This window comes from Phaenicophaeus curvirostris, chromosome 5 (genome assembly GCF_032191515.1).
Source record: "Phaenicophaeus curvirostris isolate KB17595 chromosome 5, BPBGC_Pcur_1.0, whole genome shotgun sequence".
Classification (NCBI taxonomy): Eukaryota; Metazoa; Chordata; class Aves; order Cuculiformes; family Cuculidae; genus Phaenicophaeus; species Phaenicophaeus curvirostris.
Window position 1 is genome coordinate 6575906 of NC_091396.1, and position 21263 is coordinate 6597168.

The 21263-nt window shown below is 38.6% G+C and overlaps 1 protein-coding gene across 3 annotated transcripts in view; it reads left to right on the forward strand.

Annotated features, from left to right (window-relative positions):
- Positions 1-21263, forward strand: part of ANO3 (anoctamin 3) — a 378658-nt gene that overhangs the window by 51164 nt on the left and 306231 nt on the right. Inside the window, exon 1 of one of the 3 annotated variants that reach the window (XM_069857457.1) lies at positions 11348-11413. The exons of the other annotated variants lie outside the window; for them this stretch is intronic. Within the exon in view, the coding sequence (XP_069713558.1) occupies positions 11368-11413 (46 nt within the window). The 5' untranslated portion in view covers positions 11348-11367. Of the gene's footprint in view, positions 1-11347; positions 11414-21263 lie in introns of those variants that run through there. 3 annotated transcript variants of the gene reach the window in all.

The window sequence follows — 21263 nt, forward strand, 5'->3', positions numbered from 1 at the left end:
TTTTTTTTCTATTTTCTTTTGTGATGATCATGGAAATAGAATGGATTACTAATGTTTTTTCATGAACTATCAAATATATATTTTTCAATAAATAAAATTCCTGCAAATAAACTGGCAGATTAAAACTGCTACTGTCTGACAGATGAGCATTTTAAATAAGATTTTCATTTATAAGAATACATTAACAGCATTACTAGCATGGATAATTTACTAAAAACAATGAAGCATTGTGCAATTAATCAGTATGATTCCATATTAACACAATAATAATGATTATTTACATTACCAAAGCACTGATATTTTTTAAAGATTTTGAATAGCTGGAATCATATCTAATCAAAATGAAAAAGTAGACTTGGAAAGCTCTGTCTGTGCATATACTGTTACCACCTTAATTTACAATCATCATATTAAGTAAAATAAATGCAATTCCACAGCGTGCAATGCCACATTGAAAATAATCAGGCTTTTTTTCAGGTTGTTTGAAATCAGGTATTGCACAGCTGTTAAATTTATTTCACATGAAAGCTTTATAAAAATGGATTTGGAAATGAAGAGTCCTAAATTGTCTTTCCAACTTAAAGGTAAATAACCTGTGATAATCAAATTGAAGACGTTAGATACAGTGCTTCCATCTTCCTGTTAATTCTGGCCTGCGAGGCAGCATAAATGAATACAGCCGGTAGGATGCAGTAAGATGGAAAACTTGGCCTGAATTTAAATGGATGACAGATTCAGTTATTCAGTAACTCCTTTTATGTACATCACCCTAATACTGTTGTTTGTATTACATGAAATGTTCCTAATCAAGTAAAGACAAAAGCCTTATGAACTTTCATCCTAATCTTGAATTTAAAACCTCTTAGGCACTTTTACACTTCTCCATAAACCAAATCCTATCCCCCAGAAACCAGTAAACATGAAACAATATAGTAACAAATTTCCCCATAGGTTTAGCAATCCAGAAAAAAAAAAGAAAGTGGGTTTGGTAAAAAGCATCCACCATCCCTATTTCTTTGTTGGACAGAACTGGAAAGGCCCTCTTCCCCAAGGTGGGGGTTGGCAGCAAGCTGGTCCCCTTACCAGCCCCTAGGAGCCTGTGGGAATGACTTGCCTACTTTACATCCTATATAATGACTGGGGAATATCTATCTATCTGCCTACCTACCTATTTAGAGATAGATAGTACTTGTACGCATTCCTTCATCTTCTCACCCCACAGTGAAATGAAAGTATGTCATGGTTCTTGCATAGGTACCGTACAGGAAAAAAGTGAGAGGAAGGGAGGAAGAACAAATTCTTGGCTTACTGTTTGCTTTGTCTGAAGAAAATCATGTTAAAAATGCTCTCTGCACTTATATCTACTGTCAAAGCTAAAAGAAAACCGCAGTTTTTCTTTTAGGAAAAAAATACATCCTTTGCACTGATATTTGCACGGTTTCATAGCTTCTCCAATTTCCATTTAAAAGAAATGGTAAAAAAGAGAAAGTTAAGCTAGGAACACCCTCTTCAGAGAAGAAAATCTCCATTTCACACTAAGGTCTTAGAAAATCATTGCTAAAGGTATATGAAGCTGTCACAGTTTAGCCTTTTTTCCCAGCTTGATCAGTAGATAAACATGAGCTCTTGTGATCTAAACCCCACCCCACTAGGAAAAGGGGAAAAGGAAATGAGAGTAAGAGACTTGTGGGTTGGAAACTAAAACTGCAACAGATTCAATGAAAAAATACTACTACTAAGAAAAATGCTATTAATAAAAAAACAATAAAATATATACAAAATTGACCACCCAATGACTACATCATCACTGTAGAGGAGGCATGGGGAGAGGTCCTGGGCTGGGCTCAGGAACAGGGTTCAGGAAAGCATGGATCTGGGATCAGGCAAAAAGGGCAGACAAGTTCCATATTAGATGCCGGCCATTGAAAAAAGAAGGCTTGACCATCGTGATCTCTCTGTTTTATATCAAGTATGATGTATATGGGATGGAATAGTCTGACAGTCAGTTTTGGGTCTCCTGTCCTGTCCATTCCTCTCTGCAAGTGTGAATTTTTCTCCCATTTCACTTATGGCCTTCCACCGACTTGAGGATGACATTTGTCTCCATAGGGATAGAGATGCCTTTCTGCATACTGATGCCTCATTATTTTGGTGATATTCGTAAATTTTAAGTGTTATCACTTCTGAAGACAGACCCTGGCTGAAAAAAATATTCAGTTAACTATAAGAAAATGAAGTTACTTAGACAAGGCTTAGCTGAAACATCAGAAAATCAGTCATGCTTTAACTTAAACCAGAACAGAAGCTGCCTGGATTTTTATGATCTATTTTAAAGGCAAAAGATTCATGATAAAAAGACTAGAGAAATACAACACTGCCTGAAAGCAAAAAGTAGAATTTAAATTGAAAAGGGGGGGAAGAGGAAGAACATTAAAAAAAAAATCAGGGTTTTTCTGTTAAGTCTGATTTGCATTCTCATTTTGCAGGTGAGTCTGGTGGGTGGTGGGTAGTCAACAAGTCCCAGCACTCACTCTCTTGTTTATTATTCTTTAATAGTGTACATACTATGTATTCCAAGTATTTTTTTACAGCATTTAGCATGTAATTATTATTTGTCTGTGGTACAAGTCATGTACAGTTTTCCTGTCTGCAATGAGTTCACTTGGCTCATGTGAAAGGCACAGAAATAAATGTATCTTCTGAGGGTAAGCCATGTTTTTACAGACTATCTGTGTGTGCATAGGAACAAAGCGTGTTCTAGATACCTTCTAAAATAAATCCTTGAGAACATTCACAGCTGATTTAACTCAGGTCCTTTTAGCTCACACGGAGTCTATGAGTGTCATTAAATTAGTCTGGTGTCTGTAGACAAGAAAAGCGCTCTTCTCCCATCATACCCTTCCTGGTGTCTAATTTTTCCTAAAGTATCAGGCACTACTGCATTACTTTGATGTTTTGGGTTGCAAATTCAACAAGACAGCATTTAAATATTCTGAAACATTTTTTCTTCATGACTCTTTAAAACAGAAATACATAAGCTTTTTTTGTTATTAGAAATGTTCAGAGACATTGATAAAGCATGACGATATTAAAAACAATATATGAACACAGGTATATTATGTTTGAAAATCTTAATCACAAAAATATTATGTTTGAAAATCATACCTCACTTTTCCATCAGTCTTAGGTATTTTGACGATCTACATGAAATACGCAGTTATGGAAAAAGGCACTGTATTTTTACCATGTAATAAAAAGAAAAAACTCTTTTTTTAAAAAAAGCCAACATTATTGCACTTAGATGGGGTGTTAAGGACACTCAGACCAATTTTATAAAAAAAAAACATCTGCAGTGTTACTCTTACTTATTCTCATGTTGTTTAATAGTGTAGTTTTTCCCAGGTCAGAATACAGGATCACAAGGCCACATGGCATCGTGCTAATTTCCCTGCAAGACATTGACTGGACAATTAATGCTCGGAAGCATCAGTTTTGTAGGAGGTCACCTAGTACAGGCAAGCAGGTGAGTTCTGTGGCGGTGAAATGCAATAGTCTGTGGGATGGGATAACCCACCTCAGTATGTTTCTTCCAAAATGATGGGGAGATAATTGATGCATGGCAAATATGTGTGTGGGCTTGCAGCTCACATGTTTGGCACTGATCCACTCTCAGATACCGCTGCCTGAAAAAATACACGGCATACTTCTAATGGAGAGCTGGAATGAGGACACAGTGTCTGGCATGGGGTTTTGCTGATATGAGGGAGTCTAGTCATGCAACAGGAAAAATGGACAAAGCTGCATGTAGACATGAGGCTTAAGAAAGAAATTTCTGTGAAGGTGCTATTCCAGACACCCTGTGGTGATTTCACTGATGCTGCTGCAATCAAGAAATAGTCAACCCTGAAAAAATTCTCAGTAGTTCTTTTTCCTTTGGAAGATAGGATGTTGGCTGACAAGGAATACAGGCATGCTGTGAGATAAATTACCATATTTGAATTTTAGTGTTTTACACAAGTTGGAAAGGAAAAAATCTGATGTTACTATGCAGTGACATCCTGCCAAGAAGATACCCTATAATGCTTTTTTTTTTTTTTTATTACTGCCCTGCTGCTTCTGTAGGACTTGGACTTTGCTGTTCTGAGTTCCACAAAGCAACAAGACAGTCTTTCCTGAAGGAACCGTAACAATGAATTTCACTTCTCCCACATGTGCAGGTAACATGTCAAGCTCACATACTGTTGCCATATTTTTTCTATCTTGATGTGCGTGCAAATAGCCAAATAACATCCAGGTGGAGATTTTACATAGCAAGCTCATTAACTGTCTCATTCCTCCCGTTTTTCCTTGTCTGCTACTGCCTTCAATAGCTTGTAAGGTGCTTTTCAGGGGATAGGGTGGAGCAGGGTGTAAAAAAAAAATATAGTTGGGGAAAAAAAATCAAGGATATGGCCAAAGAAATCTAAATAATAAGAACTAAGAACATCTGAACAGAACTATTATCTTGGAGGTGATGAAAGACTTGGCAGTCAGAAATGCAGTAGGCAGTTAAAACTCTAAACCAGGGAGCTGATGACCCAGGAAATGATAGTAAATCTAGAAACAAATGCCTAAGTGATAGTTTCTTTTATTTTACTGTAAATTCAGACTATACAGCTAAGGACTACCTAGATGTCTGGTTTCTAAGAGTATCTACTACTGCTATGCTTGAGGCTTCTGTGTTGAGAACGTGGTACTAAAACCAACTTGTACAGATTTGCAATATTATGTTTCACAGTAGAAACATAAATTAGATGCTAGATAATTTCATCATTGATAGTAATCTTTTTTCAGTCTACCTGACTATTTCATTCTTTACTTGACAAATTAGGCTGCTAATCAGAAACAGAATTATATTGCAGCCGTTCGGTAGCTGGTACTGCAGAGTTGGATAACAGTTCTTGCTGTTTGCTTCAGATAAAATGTGAAACAAGAAAACTGAGATGCATAATAGAAAAGAAAAATATGACTAAACAGATGGTTGCATACCTGGGAAATCTGGATAGGTGTGTATACTGGATGCTGCTATAATAATTCTGTTTTTCCCTCTTCATCTGTTTTAGATCTCTTTGTGTTATTATACAAGGATTTTTTACAAAATAGATACTTTGCTATCTTTTAATTTCTATGTAGGTCTCTTCCAAGGACTCCATTGTATACCAGGCACTAGCACGCTGGACTCCTTAGAATCCTAGTTTGGCATTTTGACACAAATATTTTAGAACAAAATTTAGCTTCTTTGCTGAGGGAAATTAAACTTTCCTAAACATATAAACTGTAAGTTTATTTCTGTTTCTCAAGTTAACTGGATATTTTAAGGCCCAAACTGGAAATGTTAACCCTCTTTAGGGAATTATTATGATGCACACATGAATCTATAAAACAGAAGCTTAAAAATAAGCGTGCAATTAGAGTGAGCTACAGGATAAAGGCCCAAACACTTCATATCAGTCAGAAAGCAAAGCCAATTCCATGGATATAAGAACATTCTCCCTAGCCAGAGAGAAAAAGTCTCTTAAATTACCATAGAAATGAAATATTAAAATATGGAGATCAGTGAGATTTCAAGGGTTAGTGTCTTAGCAACGCAAAGTGAAAACTTAACAGAAACGTTTAGTCTTTTAATTTATATACCACATACTTCAGCATGCTCTGTACTCTCCTTTCTAGACCTTTTCCATAGCGACTGACAGCTTTATAAGAGCTAATGAAGGGCCTCCTCGTTGTGCTAGTGTCTATGGCAAAGCTCCCATCTTTTCAGTAAGATCAGAACATTTCCAAACAACTTTACTGCAAATATTGAACAAGATGTATTTTGCATTGCAGAACTTTACATAGTAAAGAACTTCCCTCTTTGAAAAAGATGTACTCAAAAAATCTGTAAACATTAATTTTTCATATTATTTAAATGTACTACATGAAAAATTGTTAGAAAATCAATAATTTTTGGTGCCGTTGTAAATATTTAGTCCCCTGACTCAGATACCCTTTTAAAATAAAAAATCAGCCTGGTCCCAAAAATCTTCTTGCAAATTGTTTAGAAATTGTACTTCGTTAGAAATTGTTACGTTTGAGAATGAATATTTAATTTTAATGCACATTATGGGCCATTTACTATCATCTTGCTATTCTGAGTTTTGATAAGATGTACGAGCATATACCAAATAAAATCCTTCATTACAGAGATGAAAAAATAACATCATTTAAACTTTGTTTTATTAGCAATTTAGAATTTTATGTCTACCTCCTGGTTTGAATTAGTCAGTTTTCAACTGCCTTGCATTTGCTTTTTGTTACATCCTGTGTTGTAACCACTGAAGGTCATCTATTCCAACCTCCTATTCTGAAGCTTTATCATTGTCATCTTCAAACTGGGTCAGACATAGCTTGGTTAAGGCAAATTTTGAAAACCTTCAAGGATATTTCACTACTTTGTTGGTAAGCTGTTCTGACGGTGGATTACTGATCCTGTAAAAACTTAGTCCTAGTGTTCAATCTGAACCTCGTATGCCGTAATGTGTGGCTGTCATTGCCAATCAGATCATTTAGTACTAAAGAGTTTGGTACTGTCATCTTTCTAAGTGACTTCAAACTAGCTGGAGGCTGCTGGAACTCCTTAGTTTATTTTTTCAGATTAAATAAACAGAGTTTCTTCAGTGTCTCACAGTTTCTCTACTGTAGACCCCTGACCAACTTGGGTGGCCCTTCTATGGACCTTCTCCATTATTCCAACACCTTTCCTGAACTGAGAGGATGTGAAGTGGGAAAGCTAGATGCCAAATAGCAGGTGCAGCTACAGTCATGCCAAGTAAAGCGGATTAATAACTCTTTGATCTGCTGGCTACATTTCTCCTAAGGTTTGCTTTTTTGTGATGCAAATGCACAGTTGGCTGGTATTCAAGCTGGTGTTTCCCATAACCTTCCGGTCCTTCCCATTAGAGCTGCTGCTCAGCCTGAATTCATATATAGGGCTTGTCCAGGTGCAGAATTTTGTGCTTGCTGAACCTCAAGAGTTTCTTTTAGAGGAAATTTAGTTTTCTTTCTGTGCAGTATTTAACAGCTGGCTATAATTAACTTTTCAAATGGCTATTTTTCTCAAGGAAATAACTGGCATGTGCCCATTACACAGACTGATGAGGTTTTAATCTAAGGTTCTATTTCCTGTGACTTTCTGAAAAGCACTATGGAAGTACAAAATTTAATTTAAAACATCTCTCTCTTGTAGACTGTTATACTAGCAATACAACTTCCTGATAAAAAGCAAATCTAGAGACTCAGTCTTCTTATCAGGAAAAAAATTTTACAGATCACAAGTAATACAGATATGCATAGAGCTACACATACTAAACTGAAATCAGAGCAACATAGTGAATCTCACTTTCTAATCTCTCCTAACAAAGACTATCTCATGAAAAAGGCATGTCTATCTATAAGACAGAGTTAATCTTAATGTCAAAACTGAATACCTTAAACGTGAGCAAAAACTCAGTCAGATGTGTGGGTACATCAAGCTTAAGCCTTTGAGTTATCATTTCGATTCTGTTGACTTGAGGACATATAAAGTTTAAGACTAATCCTGTTTGATCTTGATCTCCTCATTAAGTTTAGAGTTATGATCTACTTTAGCAAAGGTTTATAAAACATTACAGAGAGATCATGTGAGCCTTAGAATAATGTAACTAATTCTTTCAAATGATAGAGTACTCATTAGATGGTGAGATTTTTATTTTAATAAGTTTCAGAGCCAGTGTAACTTGTGCATATGAAGCTTAAGAATGCATACATTTCCTGCATATCTTAGCCATCAATTTGTAATTGTTCTGATGTCTGCACTACAAATGTACTCTTAATCGACCAATCTCTCCCTATCTGCTGAAGAATTATCTTTGCAGATTCTCATATTATCATATTTCACAATTATCAAATTTAGTCAGTTGATAGTGTGAAGGATTTAATTTAAAACACCTTTGTAGAGATATTTCTTCTCTTTGCAGACCTTACCTCCAGCTGTCATATCTGCAGTTTCATGCGTACGTGCTATCTACTGCTAAAAATAGACCCTTATTATCAAGAAACAAGTAGAAAAATAACTCACTTCTCAGAATTTAATTCTTTGCTGGGTTTCTGAGCACTATCTTAGCCTGGCTTTCTCTCTCTATGATTTTGTGCACTAATAAGCTATGACAAATCTGTTTGAACTCAGGATTTCTGTAACTTTCTGTGGAGGACTCTGGACCAGAAATTCGATGAGTGGTGCTGAGTATCAGGCAGCTGACAGCCTCTCCTCCAAAAGTGTGTGAGATAACATCTTTAGGTTGTAATTTTACTTATCAGCACCTTTTCTTCCCCTCTGCATTTTGCAGATTATTATCATAGGACAGCAGATAATGGTCCTCTTCTCTTTTCCTCCTGTAAGAAAGGAAGCATAATGTATGCAGCTCTTCTACTTTACCTGTAAGTCAAAGGTGTCAAGCAAGGTCTCTCAGGGAAACAGCTCTGCCCTAGAACCTTACAAAGGTTTAGACCATTACAGTGAAACAACTACGCTTGCTGTTTGCAGACTACATATGATTATTAACTACTACTATTATTTTTCATGTGTAATATTATTTTTCTCAGCTGCTGGTTATAGATTTAGTTTTAATCCTACTCATCCATTCTAAAGCCTACCCTAAAGCTTGAAAATAAGCAACAAGGACCTGATTCTACCTCTTCTTTTGGCTTGCTCCTGATTTTCCAGCATTTGTTGATCAACAAGAGACAGCCTGGCTCGTCTCCACTTGCCTTATTCTGCTGTGCAATATCTATAGTGCTGTCTCTCAGCAGGAAAGAGCTGTTCCCAGCAGTTTTCCTGAAATTGCAGGAGTGCAGAGGAATGCCTCATCTGTTACCTTCGGTGTGCAGAAAGACACCAGAAACTGACAAATGAGTAGAATAATGTCTTCACAGCACCAAAGCTTCTGCACCTTTTCCTAAACTAACTGATAACAAACCTTCTGCAAATGTTCCAAACAAAACCAAAATTTGGTCAGCTACCCTGAGGAAATAAGTAAGTTTTTTTCCCCCTTATTATGGTAACAGTTGGATGTGTCAGCTACACTGTATCAAAGAGTGTCGTCTGGTATAATCTGGAAAAAAAACTGCTGGAGAATTCCTCCTCAGTTAGGATGCTATTTTTTTTCTGTTTACCTGCAAGAACCCTTCTATGGATACATTGCTTTATATGCGACTGTATAGTCTGTTTGCATAGTGGAAAAACATCCTCATACTAACTAAACTGAAATGAATAAGGTAGTACAACTCTGTAGTACAGACCATTGTGTAGTAAGGGGTGGCAATCATGTAATTTTTTAAGCAGATGGTGTACTACAAGCCCCAGTCAACTACAGGAAAGTTCTAGCTCAGCTTTAGTGTTGGAAGAAATCTCCAGTACGTGTTCTAGCACACAAATGGAGTCACAGACTTTGAAGGAATGATGCAGATTTTGTCATTAGCTGTAGAGGTTGCAACAGGTCATTTGATTAACTTACATGAGTAAATAAAGTGTGTATCCCTAATTGGAGAAGAGGAGCTAGATACTCTAGACACAGGCTGGAATATTGGACTGACTTCAATGTGGGAGGATTGGAGAGACTGTGGTAGAAGAAAAATTTAAGTGAAAACGTTTCATGGGAGTTGAACAATGCTGTTGTGAAATGCACTCAGAATCCAAAGGGAATAATGTGTGGAGGGAGACAGAGAAAGAAATTAAAGCCTTGTAAATTTGAATCTTTTATCATCTGGAATGAGTCTCTTGGCAAACACTGTGGAGAAAAAGGAAATTATAGCACAAATAGCATAGAAATGGGCCACATCAGGCCTTGAATGCTCCATTCAGTGTCTTTTAGTAAAAACCCATCTCCAGTAAGATTGAGACAGTACGTTTGATAGCATAGATGGAAAAAGGCTCGTGATAAGGGAGGCTGATGATGCAACAATGGAGATGGAAGGGCTGAAATACAAACTTAACTCATAAGACACAGGTGTAAATGCATCCTTACTTTGTAAAGCAAGTGCAATTTATACTCCACCAGTAACACCTGCTGTCCTTTAACAAGCACCAAGCACGACAGGGAGGCAACAGGGATGACAAACTCAGTCCCATAGTGGACTTCTGGGCGATGCCCCATCTCTGGAGGTGTAAGATAGATGATGAAACTGAAGCTGTGGCAGAAAGGCCTTATGAGGAGCGGCTGAGAGAGCTGGGGTTGTTTAGCCTGGAGTATAGGAGGCTGAGGGGTGACCTCATTGCTCTCTACAACTACCTGAAAGGACGTTGTAGAGAGGAGGGTGCTGGCCTCTTCTTCCAAGTGATGGGGGACAGGACAAGAGGGAATGGCCTCAAGCTCCGCCAGGGGAGGTTTAGGCTAGATGTTAGGAAAAAATTCTTTACAGAAAGGGTCATTGGGCACTGGCACAGGCTGCCCAGGGAGGTGGTTGAGTCACCTTCCCTGGAGGTGTTTAAGGCACGGGTGGATGAGGTGCTGAGGGATATGGTTTAGTGTTTGATGGGAACGGTTGGACTCGATGATCCGGTGGGTCTCTTCCAAATTGGTTATTCTGTGATTCTGTGATTCTGTGAAAGGAGTTGTAAGAAAATGACTCCGAATACAAAGCTTTGATTACTAGGAAAAAAGAATTGATGGAAGGACATGGATCTGCTAGAGCACGTCCAGCAGAGAGCCGTGAAGATGACCAGGGGGCTGGAGCACCTTCCATACAAGAACAGGCTGAGAGAGTTGGGCTTGTTTAGCCTGGAGAAGGCTCTGAGGAGACCTTATAGCGACTTTGCAGTACTTAAAGGGGGCTGCAGGAGAGCTGGAGAGGGGCTCTTTATCAGGGAATGCAGTGATAGAATGAGGAGTAACGGCTTTAAACTGAAAGAGGGGAGATTTAGATTAGATATTAGGAAGAAATGTTTTCCTGTGGGGGCGGTGAGGCACTGGTACAGGTGGCCCAGAGAAGTGATGCCTGCCCCATCCCTGGAGGCGTTCAAGGCCACGCTGGATGAGGCTTTGAGCAACCTGACCCGGTGGGAGGCGTCCCTGCCCATGGCAGGGTGGGGGTTGGAACTGGATGGGCTTTGAGGTCCCTTTCCAGCCAAACCATTCCGGGGTTCTACGCCGGAGTTTTCCCACCCCAGAGCGAGGGTGCCGGGTCCCCGCGGGGGTGGGGGCGGCTCCGAGCCCGCCCCTCGCCACGCGCGGCGGCTGCCGGCGCCATTCCCGCCGCGGGGCCGCTCGCCTCCCGTTCCCGGAGCGAGCGCGGCGGGGGCTGCCGGCCGCCGGCATGGTTCATCACTCGGGCTCCATCCAGTCCTTTAAGCAGCAGAAAGGTCAGGAGGAGAACGCCTCGCTCGGAGAGGGAGGGGGGTGCCCGGCTTGCGGGTCCCGGTGGGTGCCGGGCGCAGCCTGGGGCGGGTCGGGGCTGTAGGGGACCGGCTGTGGAGTCATGAGGCTGCAGAGGACGGGGAGGGAGACCGAGGGGGGAGAGTTGCCTTCCTATGCTGCAGAACGATCCCCGGTCTGGTCCATCCCATCCCACTGCACCCCATCCCATCCCTTCTCATCCCACCCCATCCCTTCTCATCCCACCCCATCCCTTCTCATCCCACCCCATCCCTTCTCATCCCACCCCATCCCTTCTCATTCCACCCCATCCCTTTCTATCCCATCCCATCCTTCCCATCCCACCGCATCCCACCCCACCCCAGTCTCCTCCATCCTCTCCCTTGGCAGTGAAGTTTTTCTCCCGGAGAATATTTGTGGGTTGTGTTGGCTCGTTGTGCAGGTGATGTGGCTGATGCGGACAGGTCGTTGCCCCTCTGGAGTTGGGTGCCGGTGTTGATCTGTGTATTGGGCTGTGATCCCAGTTAATCACAACACAGTAATTGTGCGGGGGTTTTGACGTTAGTAATGTGGTTACTTGTTCAGTTCAGTCCTTGTATCTGGTTGTTTGTGTGTTTGGGGTTTTTATTTGCAAAATAAAAGCTTTTGCTGGTCAGCAAACACAAAGCTAAATTCTCAGTTGCGATGACAGTCGCTGTAAAACCTTTGTTGTGTTTGCGATAGGGAGAAGATAATGCCACAATGAACTTCATTTATTTTTTTTCTTGGTCCTGCACTGATATTTTTACTAGGTTTTTTTTTTTCCTCTCTAATTCTACTTTGACAGATAAGATGAAACCAAGATTACTTTCATTATGAGCATCCTATGATGAAACCAAGATATCTTTCATTATCAGCATCCCTTTGCATTCTTCCTGTTATTGTAGTTGTTAACAAACTCTTTTTTTTTTCTTGGAGTCCAGTATGCCATAAATTATGATTTAATAGGGTATGCCTCATACATAAATCATGGGTTCACTTATTGGATTTTGCCTCATTCAAGTTCTTCTCTTTGAATGGTTTGTGGAAAATAAATAATTCAAAGCACTTATTCCATTCTCATAATTCCATAATAAATTTAGCTGCTTGCTCTAGAGGTTTTGCATTTAATGCCTACCTTGTGTGCAGTAATGAGTGGTGCTGTTGCAAACTGTAAAAGATCTAGTTCAGTCAGGTTCAAAGTTAATGAATTAGTATAAAAATCTTTTTTTTTCCCAAATGTCATTATGTATTTATAAGAGCATCACATGACTTGAAGCCACAGTGTTAATCTTTGTTTTTTATAAGAAAGCATTTATTATTTTTCAGCAATGATAAGGAATCTCCAGAGTCCCTGTCAAGGCCCTTCAAGAGCTCTTCAGCTGTTGCGTAATAATATTTAAAAAACCCCACGCAATCTAGCTTCATATGTTCAAGTTCAGGGCTGACATTTGGTTACCACAAACCAAGCTATGTCACGTGATTTCAGAAATTGTATGTTTGCGGTGGTTGTAACACTTCATGATAACCAGCTTTTTACCAGTTACTTATTGAGAAGTTCATTCTCTCCTCCTTATTTCTGAAGAAATCCTTATTAAGGTGACTTGCTCCATCTTAAGGCTTTGGAAAAGAAAGAGGATGCTGTAATGAAGTGGTGGAGCCTGTACGGCACTGACCGTATGACTATGGCTTTTCTGAACATCTCACACGCAGTGTTATGAATTAGTTCAGTCTCTGTTTTTCTCACCTTACAGCTTTTAGAGATGTGGGAGAGCACCATGAAGTCTTGGGCAAAAGGCTACAGAAAAACTAAGCTCATCATCTAGAACACATAATCTAATCATGAGGCATTTAAAAGCAGCTGTGAATCTGGTACTCTGAAGTTCATAGGCACTGATCTCTCAGCAGCAGAGAGCATCGTGTAATTGAGTTGTGTTTTTTTCAAATGGGGTATTTTATATCATCCTCCTACTTAAATTTAAGATTTCGGTTACTGTCATTTCCAGCTTACCGTAGCTGAGATTTTGACTAAATGCTTTGTTTGTTTGCTAGCTGCTCACAAAACAGTGTCCTAAATTCCCTCTTTTACGGAATCAGTGGTAATCCTCATGAAATGGCCAACTGCCCATCGCAGCTGTGCCTTGTATGCTTCACTTGCATTAAGACCAAGCTTCATTTCTTTGAGGCAATTGGAAGGGCATTATTTTTATGTGGATTCTCAATGATATAGGAAAGATATAAAATGACAGAGATAATAGTTTCTGAGAAGAAATAAGAAGTAATTTTAACCATTTTAGAAACTGCCAGGTAACATAATGGTCAAACTCACTTGCTGAAAGGAAGTAACTTTTAAGGTTGGAGATGGGATGGGTTAGAAAGCATTTGTCTTCTCACTCACTTTGAGCACTTTCTTCTAGCTCAGAAGACAAGTAGTAATTTTGGTGCCAGAGCTGTCTTCATAAGGCTTCAAAGTATAAGACCAAGTTCTTCTGCTTCTTGTGTGTCTAGAAATCTAGAGAAGGAGAAAAAAAGAGTAAAATGCATTTATACCCTGAGGAATTGTCTCTGGTTATAGTTTGGGTTTTGATTTATTTTTTCTTCTTTCCTTTTTCCCTTCTTGACAGAGTGAGGAGGTGTTCACAGTGGGAGGCTGCCGTTAAAATGTGCCACCATGGTTTTGTCTTGCTCTTTGTTCTGATTGTGTATGCAGAGTGAAACCCTCTGCTTTTTAAAAGCTGCAGTAGAGCACAGCATAGCGTTACAAAAGGACACGGAGAGTTTTGAAAAACAGAGTGTCATTCTTCTTCACACCCACAATTTTTGTTCTTCTGCTTGTATCTGAAGGTATGCTGATCAAAAAGAGCAATGTCCTAGAGGTAGACTAATCTGTGTCTCTGCACAGTAGTGCATTAGATCTGTTGAGCCATCTGTATAGTATTTTGAGGCTATTTTTAACCTCTGTTGTGACAGAAACTGCTTTTTCTGAAATTACTCACCTCAGTAATATTCTTGAAGGTATGAATTTTACTATTAAATATATAACTTTTATACTTTTTGCCCATTAAAAAGGTAATACAACCTATGGCCTCTGAAGAATTATGTCAGAGGAAAAAGGAAGAAATGTTTCTTATTTATTAGTTTTTTTCCAACGATCCTTTAGAAAAAAATGTCTTCATCATCCAACATTAATATACCGTTTTGCATAAAACTCCAATTTGTAGCTTAATGATTCCATGGAAAGGCAGCTTATAGGATTTGGTAGGTGATCTCAATCACAATTGCATATCCATCTTTTAAATGCAGGGCATGGAAGTATACGGTAGCCTTAGAGTAGATCTTGTTTTCTGTAATGGGTACAGGGCTGAGTGCAAAGAGATTGCTTGCTTTATTAAGGAGCTCTACTGAAAAAAAAATATATATCCTTCCGAAGGAAAAGCAACCTAATTTACAAGAAGTTCTTCTAACAGATACTTGATGGTGAGTGGGTTTGAATGTCTCTGCCTAGACAGAAGGTAAAACCTGCATTTAGGTGCAAGTCAAGGCAGTTATGATGGTTACAATTTTAGATATCTAGGAGTTTAGTTCCGATACAGACTGCAACTTTCTGTATACTCTGCTGAGTGCTTTTGTTGACTATCACTGTTCTTTTTGATACCCCTATCAAAGCTTTATAATGAACAGGTTCAAGGCTGGGGGAAAAAAAAAAAGTTGCTTTTAGCATAGTGTATGAGTTCTAGGAACATGGGCTACAGATCAAGTGGCTAACTTGGGGTGCTTCTCATGCTACCTGTTTGTAACAGGACAGGTACCTGTTTGTACCTGTTGTATAACAGGACAGGAAGGGGTTCAGGAACTTAAGTATATGTTATGTCTTCCCTGAGAGCGTTGACTTAGCTTCTCAAGGGATTTATCCTGAAAGTGCCTGACCTCTGAACAAATCAAGTGTCTCCATAAAAGATATAAAAGATCTGAACTTCTGATCTGATCAGTGCCAAATACTTCATTTAATTTTATATATTAGCCACCTACAGTTGTAGCGTGGTTTAGATGGATTAGAGGTTGGGTTGAGAATCTCTAAAAATCTATAGCCATTCTTCATTCATGGAGACACTAGTTACTTCATGAACTGGTCTTATTAGATCACTTTGCGCTCTGTAGAAGAACCTTGCTGTTGTAGAGTAGAGCTTTTTTGTTATTGTTGTTTTACTCTAAGATCTTAATGACCCACGTTCTTTATAAAACAACTTCTGAATTTAATTTGCATTTAATTTGTGAATTTAAATGAGGGTTCCTAAAGATCACATTTTTCATGTTGCTCCAGAGTTTTCAGTATTCAGAAACTTGGACTTGTAATTAAGATTCTCATGAAGAATTCTCCAAGGATGTTTGATACTTCTGTGGCACCAGTGGACCTACTAAGCTTAATAATCTAAAGAGACTGCTGAAATTACTAGAAGTTGCAATTCTGTCATACAAAAATTTATGAGAGATTCTGACTCTCTGCTGTTCTCCAGACCAAAAAGGCCAGGCGCTATGTCAGCTTAAGTAAAGCAATATGAAGGGCTCAGCACTTTCTTTCGCATTCCAAGGAATACTAACATATACAGAAAATGTCTAAACTATCCTCATCTTGACTCTGAAAGCTAAGAGCAACGCAGGTAATGAATACACTCCCTTAAAATGATATCATATTCAAATAGTGCCATTTATATTACTCTCTCAGGGCACTGAAAAGTAAGGCCCAAATTTTAATAAAGTTTACCAGGCTGTGTTTGTTCTTATTTTTGTTGCCTGGTAGAGCTGCACAACTTAAGATGTACTTCAGATTTGTAGTCAGACACCTTAGAAGGGCCCGTAATACTGCTTTTTCATTCCAGTTTATACTGTTGTGGGTTGAAACTTCAATAAAATATAAAGCTTCATTGAAAATAATCATTAAAAATGACATATTAAATCTTACATTATGCCAGTGCATGAGTGATGTAGAAATAAGTTCAACGTTGTTTCTACATTATTTTAACTAGCTAAGTATTTTAACTAGCTAAGTATCTTAACTAGATAAGTATTTTAAATGAGAAAGCTAATGAAATCAGAAGTTTTTGGCTTATTGTATAACTCTGCTCTCTGACTACAGGCAATGATGCTGTGGTGAGATGTCTGGGCATTAACTTCCCACGTTGTGCTTTAACATAGCTTGATATAATATTATCTATGGGGAAAACCTTGCATCTATTCTAAAGCTTTTCAGAACTTCTTTAACAAGGACCAGTTAAAATAGGCAACCCACACCAACTCTGTTTTTCTTTAGAATTCTCATTTTACCATTTATATTTCATTGAGTATTGCCACAAAATTGCAAGTTTCAGTTCTGCCTTCATAGTTTGACTGGTTTATTCTGCTTTTTGTCATTTTTGAAATCTGCTAAGTGGGGGCGATAAATCGAAGACTTTAGATCATGTAAATTCTTCTGAATATTTGTAATAGTAGTTTCAATATACCAGATTTTGTTAAGAAGTTTTGCAACAAAATTAGCAGTCGTCAATACATTTTATGAGTAGTGGTATTTTAGAGCTCAAACAACCATGAGAAATTGAAGCATCATCTTGATTAAGGATACCAGGAGCCCTGTGTTCCAAGCTGTGCAGCCAGCTACGTAGCAGCTGGACAAGTGAGGAAAAAAATAGCCATTAGTATTTTAGGCATACTGTAAAAGCAGAAATAAACTATGCTCAATTCGCAAGCTTGCTGAGCAAGTTGAAGATCTCATGTTTTCTGTTTGGGCCTGTCTAAACTGGAGAGTGTCGTCTTCTCTTGAACACGCAGTGGGGTTTTCAGAAAGCATAGTATGTGGGGGTTACCTGGGTTACCAATCTTAAATTCCTTTTACCAAGCTCATTTTAGAATTAGTTCAGTTCTACATATCCTAAACTATACGTTGTGGTAGGCTATCTGTCGGAGACAAGTAACTCACAGCTAAGCTACAGTGTGCAGCAATATGTTTTAACAACTTCGAGCCTCAATGAATGCAAATTTGTCACTGTTTTCTCAGAGTGAGATTCTAAGTCTGCCTCAATTTGGGTTATCGTCTGCTTTGTGAGGGCTTGAAGCCAGTGCAATTCCTTAAGGGAGGAATTGTTCATTTGTCTGACTGGTGAGGTCACAGTTTCATTCATAATCCATGTGACTGTTTTAAAAAGGATTTTGAACCAGCAGATACCTTAGTTGTCCTTTTGGATCATTTCCAATATACACACATACCTCAAGAAAATAGTAACATTCTGATATAAGTATTTCATCTGTGTAAAGGCAAGTTCTCTTGACAAGAAAAAAAAACTTTGAAGATTAGATTGCACCTCTGCAGTTTAGGAAAAGGAAGGGCAGTTTGAAGACCATCCTGTGTAAAGAGCACTTGCAGAAATCCTTTTGAATGACTGAACATCACTGTTCCTATAGGTTTTGTTTGTTTATTTAGTAACAGCGTAGGACAAGAAGACACACGGGTTTTCCAGCTTCTTGGCTCTGATTCTTACTGGATATCTGTGTAGTGCTGGTAGCTCAAGAAGGATACACAAACAAAGGAAACTAGAGCTCTCTCAAATCTGCAATGAAAAATTCATAAGTACATCACAGTTACTGAAGAGCTGTAGTGAGTCACGTATGCTCCAGATATAACTACTGTGATGATGGCAAGCTTTGGATTTATAAAATGTTTGAAATGTTGTTTTCTATTTAGTGCTGTTCTGATTCAGTAGCATTACTCCTGCTCAAAAAATTTATTACTCCTTACTGTTTGTTTGTGTAGTGGCTTCACCAATATTATGCCTTTCTAAGCCAGAAAGTCTTTATATAATATTTGTGTTCTATTGTCTTTGTGCTTCATGAAACCTGTTAGTTAGTACTTTTAACAAATTAATTTTACAGGACTGCTATTTTTTTTTTAGAGAGGGGAGGAGAGAGGTCCCTTTTTATCTTTGGGCCGTGTTGCAGCAGTCCTTTAGCTTCCTTTTCTGCCTGTTTGTTCTAAAAGTAACTTAGTATGAGAAAATAGCAACCAAGGAGCAAAGAGGACTAAACCCTGAAAATGCCAGGAGAAGCAGACAATGCTAAGAATTTCTGAAATTTATGAATGAGTTGAGAGATTATTTGGAGGAATTTTTATAGCACAAAAGAGTAAATAAAAATGAACATAGAAAGGTGAGCAGTGATGCAGAGATAGTAGGTGGGTATATGGTTGGATAGACAGATAATGCAATGCCAGGTAGTAAAAGCAGACTGATCGTACTGCACAATCTCTGTGTGTAAGCAGTGCTCCTAAGCTGGTTATGCTGAAGTAGGACTGTATGCTGGGGATTTGCAGATATCAACAGAAGCCTCTTCACATAGAACCGTGTCAGCAGCACCAGCTTCAGCACTGAGTATTGATTTCAAAGTCACTTGCAAAAAGAAAGAGGACATAGTAACTTACAGAGGCAGATGGCATTCAAATTTCAAAGATGGTGATACTCTGTGTGTGTGAAAAATAATGACTGTAGAGCCAAACACTTCAGAGAAACAGGTATCACCTGGATGCGAACTCTGTATTCTTGAACGGTCTGCAGAGGCTGGGTCTTTCAGCTGAGGGAAAAAAGCAAGGTCTGTGCACTACTATTCACTCTCACATAAAATGTTCCCGATTGTACTGGTGTCAAACCTGAAACTGGATTTTGAATAATCTCAGTGGAGAGACACAGGGACATAAATTCCTGTTATGTGGTGTTCTTAACTTTTTTTGGTGCATTGAAAGGTAGATCTGAGATATACATATTTGTATTTTTATATATATTAAAAATGTACTTTTCATGTATGTTAAGTATTCAGTAAACTTTGTACATCTCTGAAGACTGATCCTTTGCAGAGGAAGGTTGTAATTTCAAATCCGTTTAAGTGAAATTCCAGTGAACACTGTCATACTTGAGCAGCTTTGAAGCACTTGCAAACAGACTTTTTTTTTAAGATTTTCAAAGATGCAGGCAAGTACTCTGTCAGGGTTTTTAATAGCAATTGAGTATTAAACAATGCATTTATTGTTACAAGTTATGCAGCTAATGCTGTTTGCAAGGTGCTGAAATTCAATGCACTCCACGTTTTAAAAAGCTGACCTAAATATCAAAAACTTTTTTTTTTAACAAGTCTGTGTTCACAGGAAAATTCAATTTTTTTAAAAAAAGTATGATTTTAGACCTGAATAGCTATTCCTGATTGCGCCTCTTATAGAAGCATTTGTTTTGATGTGGTTATAGCTACACCCAGAGTAAGCCCAGAATTTTGACTGAGGGAAGCTGGTGACTTCGTCCTAAGTAAGTTGTGTATTACATGTCCTGAGCATAATGGGTAGGTAGTGTCTGTATATCATTGAAATAATTGCAAACTAAAGAAGATATAAAAACCATGACTCCCTGGCATCCGCTCTCATCAGCCTGTCATGGACTGAAGAGCCCAACTTGCCTGAGGGTTTGGGAGGCATCATGTGATGCAAAGGGCGAGTATTTGAGGACTGTACAAGACTTGTTAGGGGAGGAACCAAGTTAGGGAAATAGGAATTGGCATGCTATGAGATCATCATTTTACCGTTGCTACAAAACCTTCTCCTAATATGCCTAAGCAAAGATTTTTAAGATAAAGTGTTTTGCACTGCAGTTTGCTCATATTGCAATACTACAAGCAGGTGCTATTGTCTATTCAGCAACCACTGATGCATTGATCTCGCTGTTGTGAAGTGCCTTGGCATATAGGGTTCCATGGAAAAGGAGGAAAGGGATTTTCAGAAGCACAAATAGTTGGTAGGAATAAATGAATAATGCACGGGAGCTTAACCATGCTGCTATTAATAATTCACATGTTTCAGAAACGTAGGACTTTGAAGTTGCTGCTTTAGAAATCCAGCATCTGAATAAAATGGAAAGCCAGAGTTGGAAAACAGCCTGTCATCAGGAAGCGCTTATTACTGCTGTCCTTCCTGAAACGTGGTTGGACTCATAGGTATTTCATGATGATTGATTTGGTAATTGCCTGGACCATTCTTAAACATAAGTGAAGTTTTGCAATAAAGATTTTATAGATGTAGACTGCACAGAAGCCCCACCTACTCAGTGATAACAATGGGATTTCAATGGATGAACCTGAGATTTGGATTTGGTTTGCTTTTCTGATGCTTAGCTATGAGTAAGAAATGATGCATCTTGTATCTTTTTATCAAATGTTAAGTATTGCATGAAGAGGAATGAAAAAGATTATATTATTCATGCTCTAAAATGAGAAGGAGAACAGGCTAATTGAGTGAGAAAGACTTTATGTCCATTTCTGGCGCATTGGTTCTGGAGAGAGTTATCTGAGGGGCCTCAGGTTTGGTTTCTGAGGTGTTTGGGAATTGTTTGTGCTGAAGATAAATCTAATGCCTAGCATCCAACAGAAGTAGTACTCTAAGCATGATTATTTAGCAATATAAACATTTCACTTGGCTTTTATTAGACTTAATAATCAGTTTGGAAATTAACATTTCTCTTCACATCACATGGCACTTCCCTAGGGTTTTCTGATGCCGTTATGTTTCTCACAAGTGTGTTAGTTGATCAGGTAGAGCCTCATTCACATCTTGCATCACTGCTGTATTATTACCAGGAGTGAACTGCTAGCTCTTGGAGGATTTGAGCACAAGTCAGATGTTCTCATGGTCACGTTAAAGCAAAGAAGGAAGCTGGGCTTGTTACCTACTACTGCCATCATCTTGTTTGTATATAATGTCTTTGAAATTATTAATTTCATACCTATGGTCTTCCATAG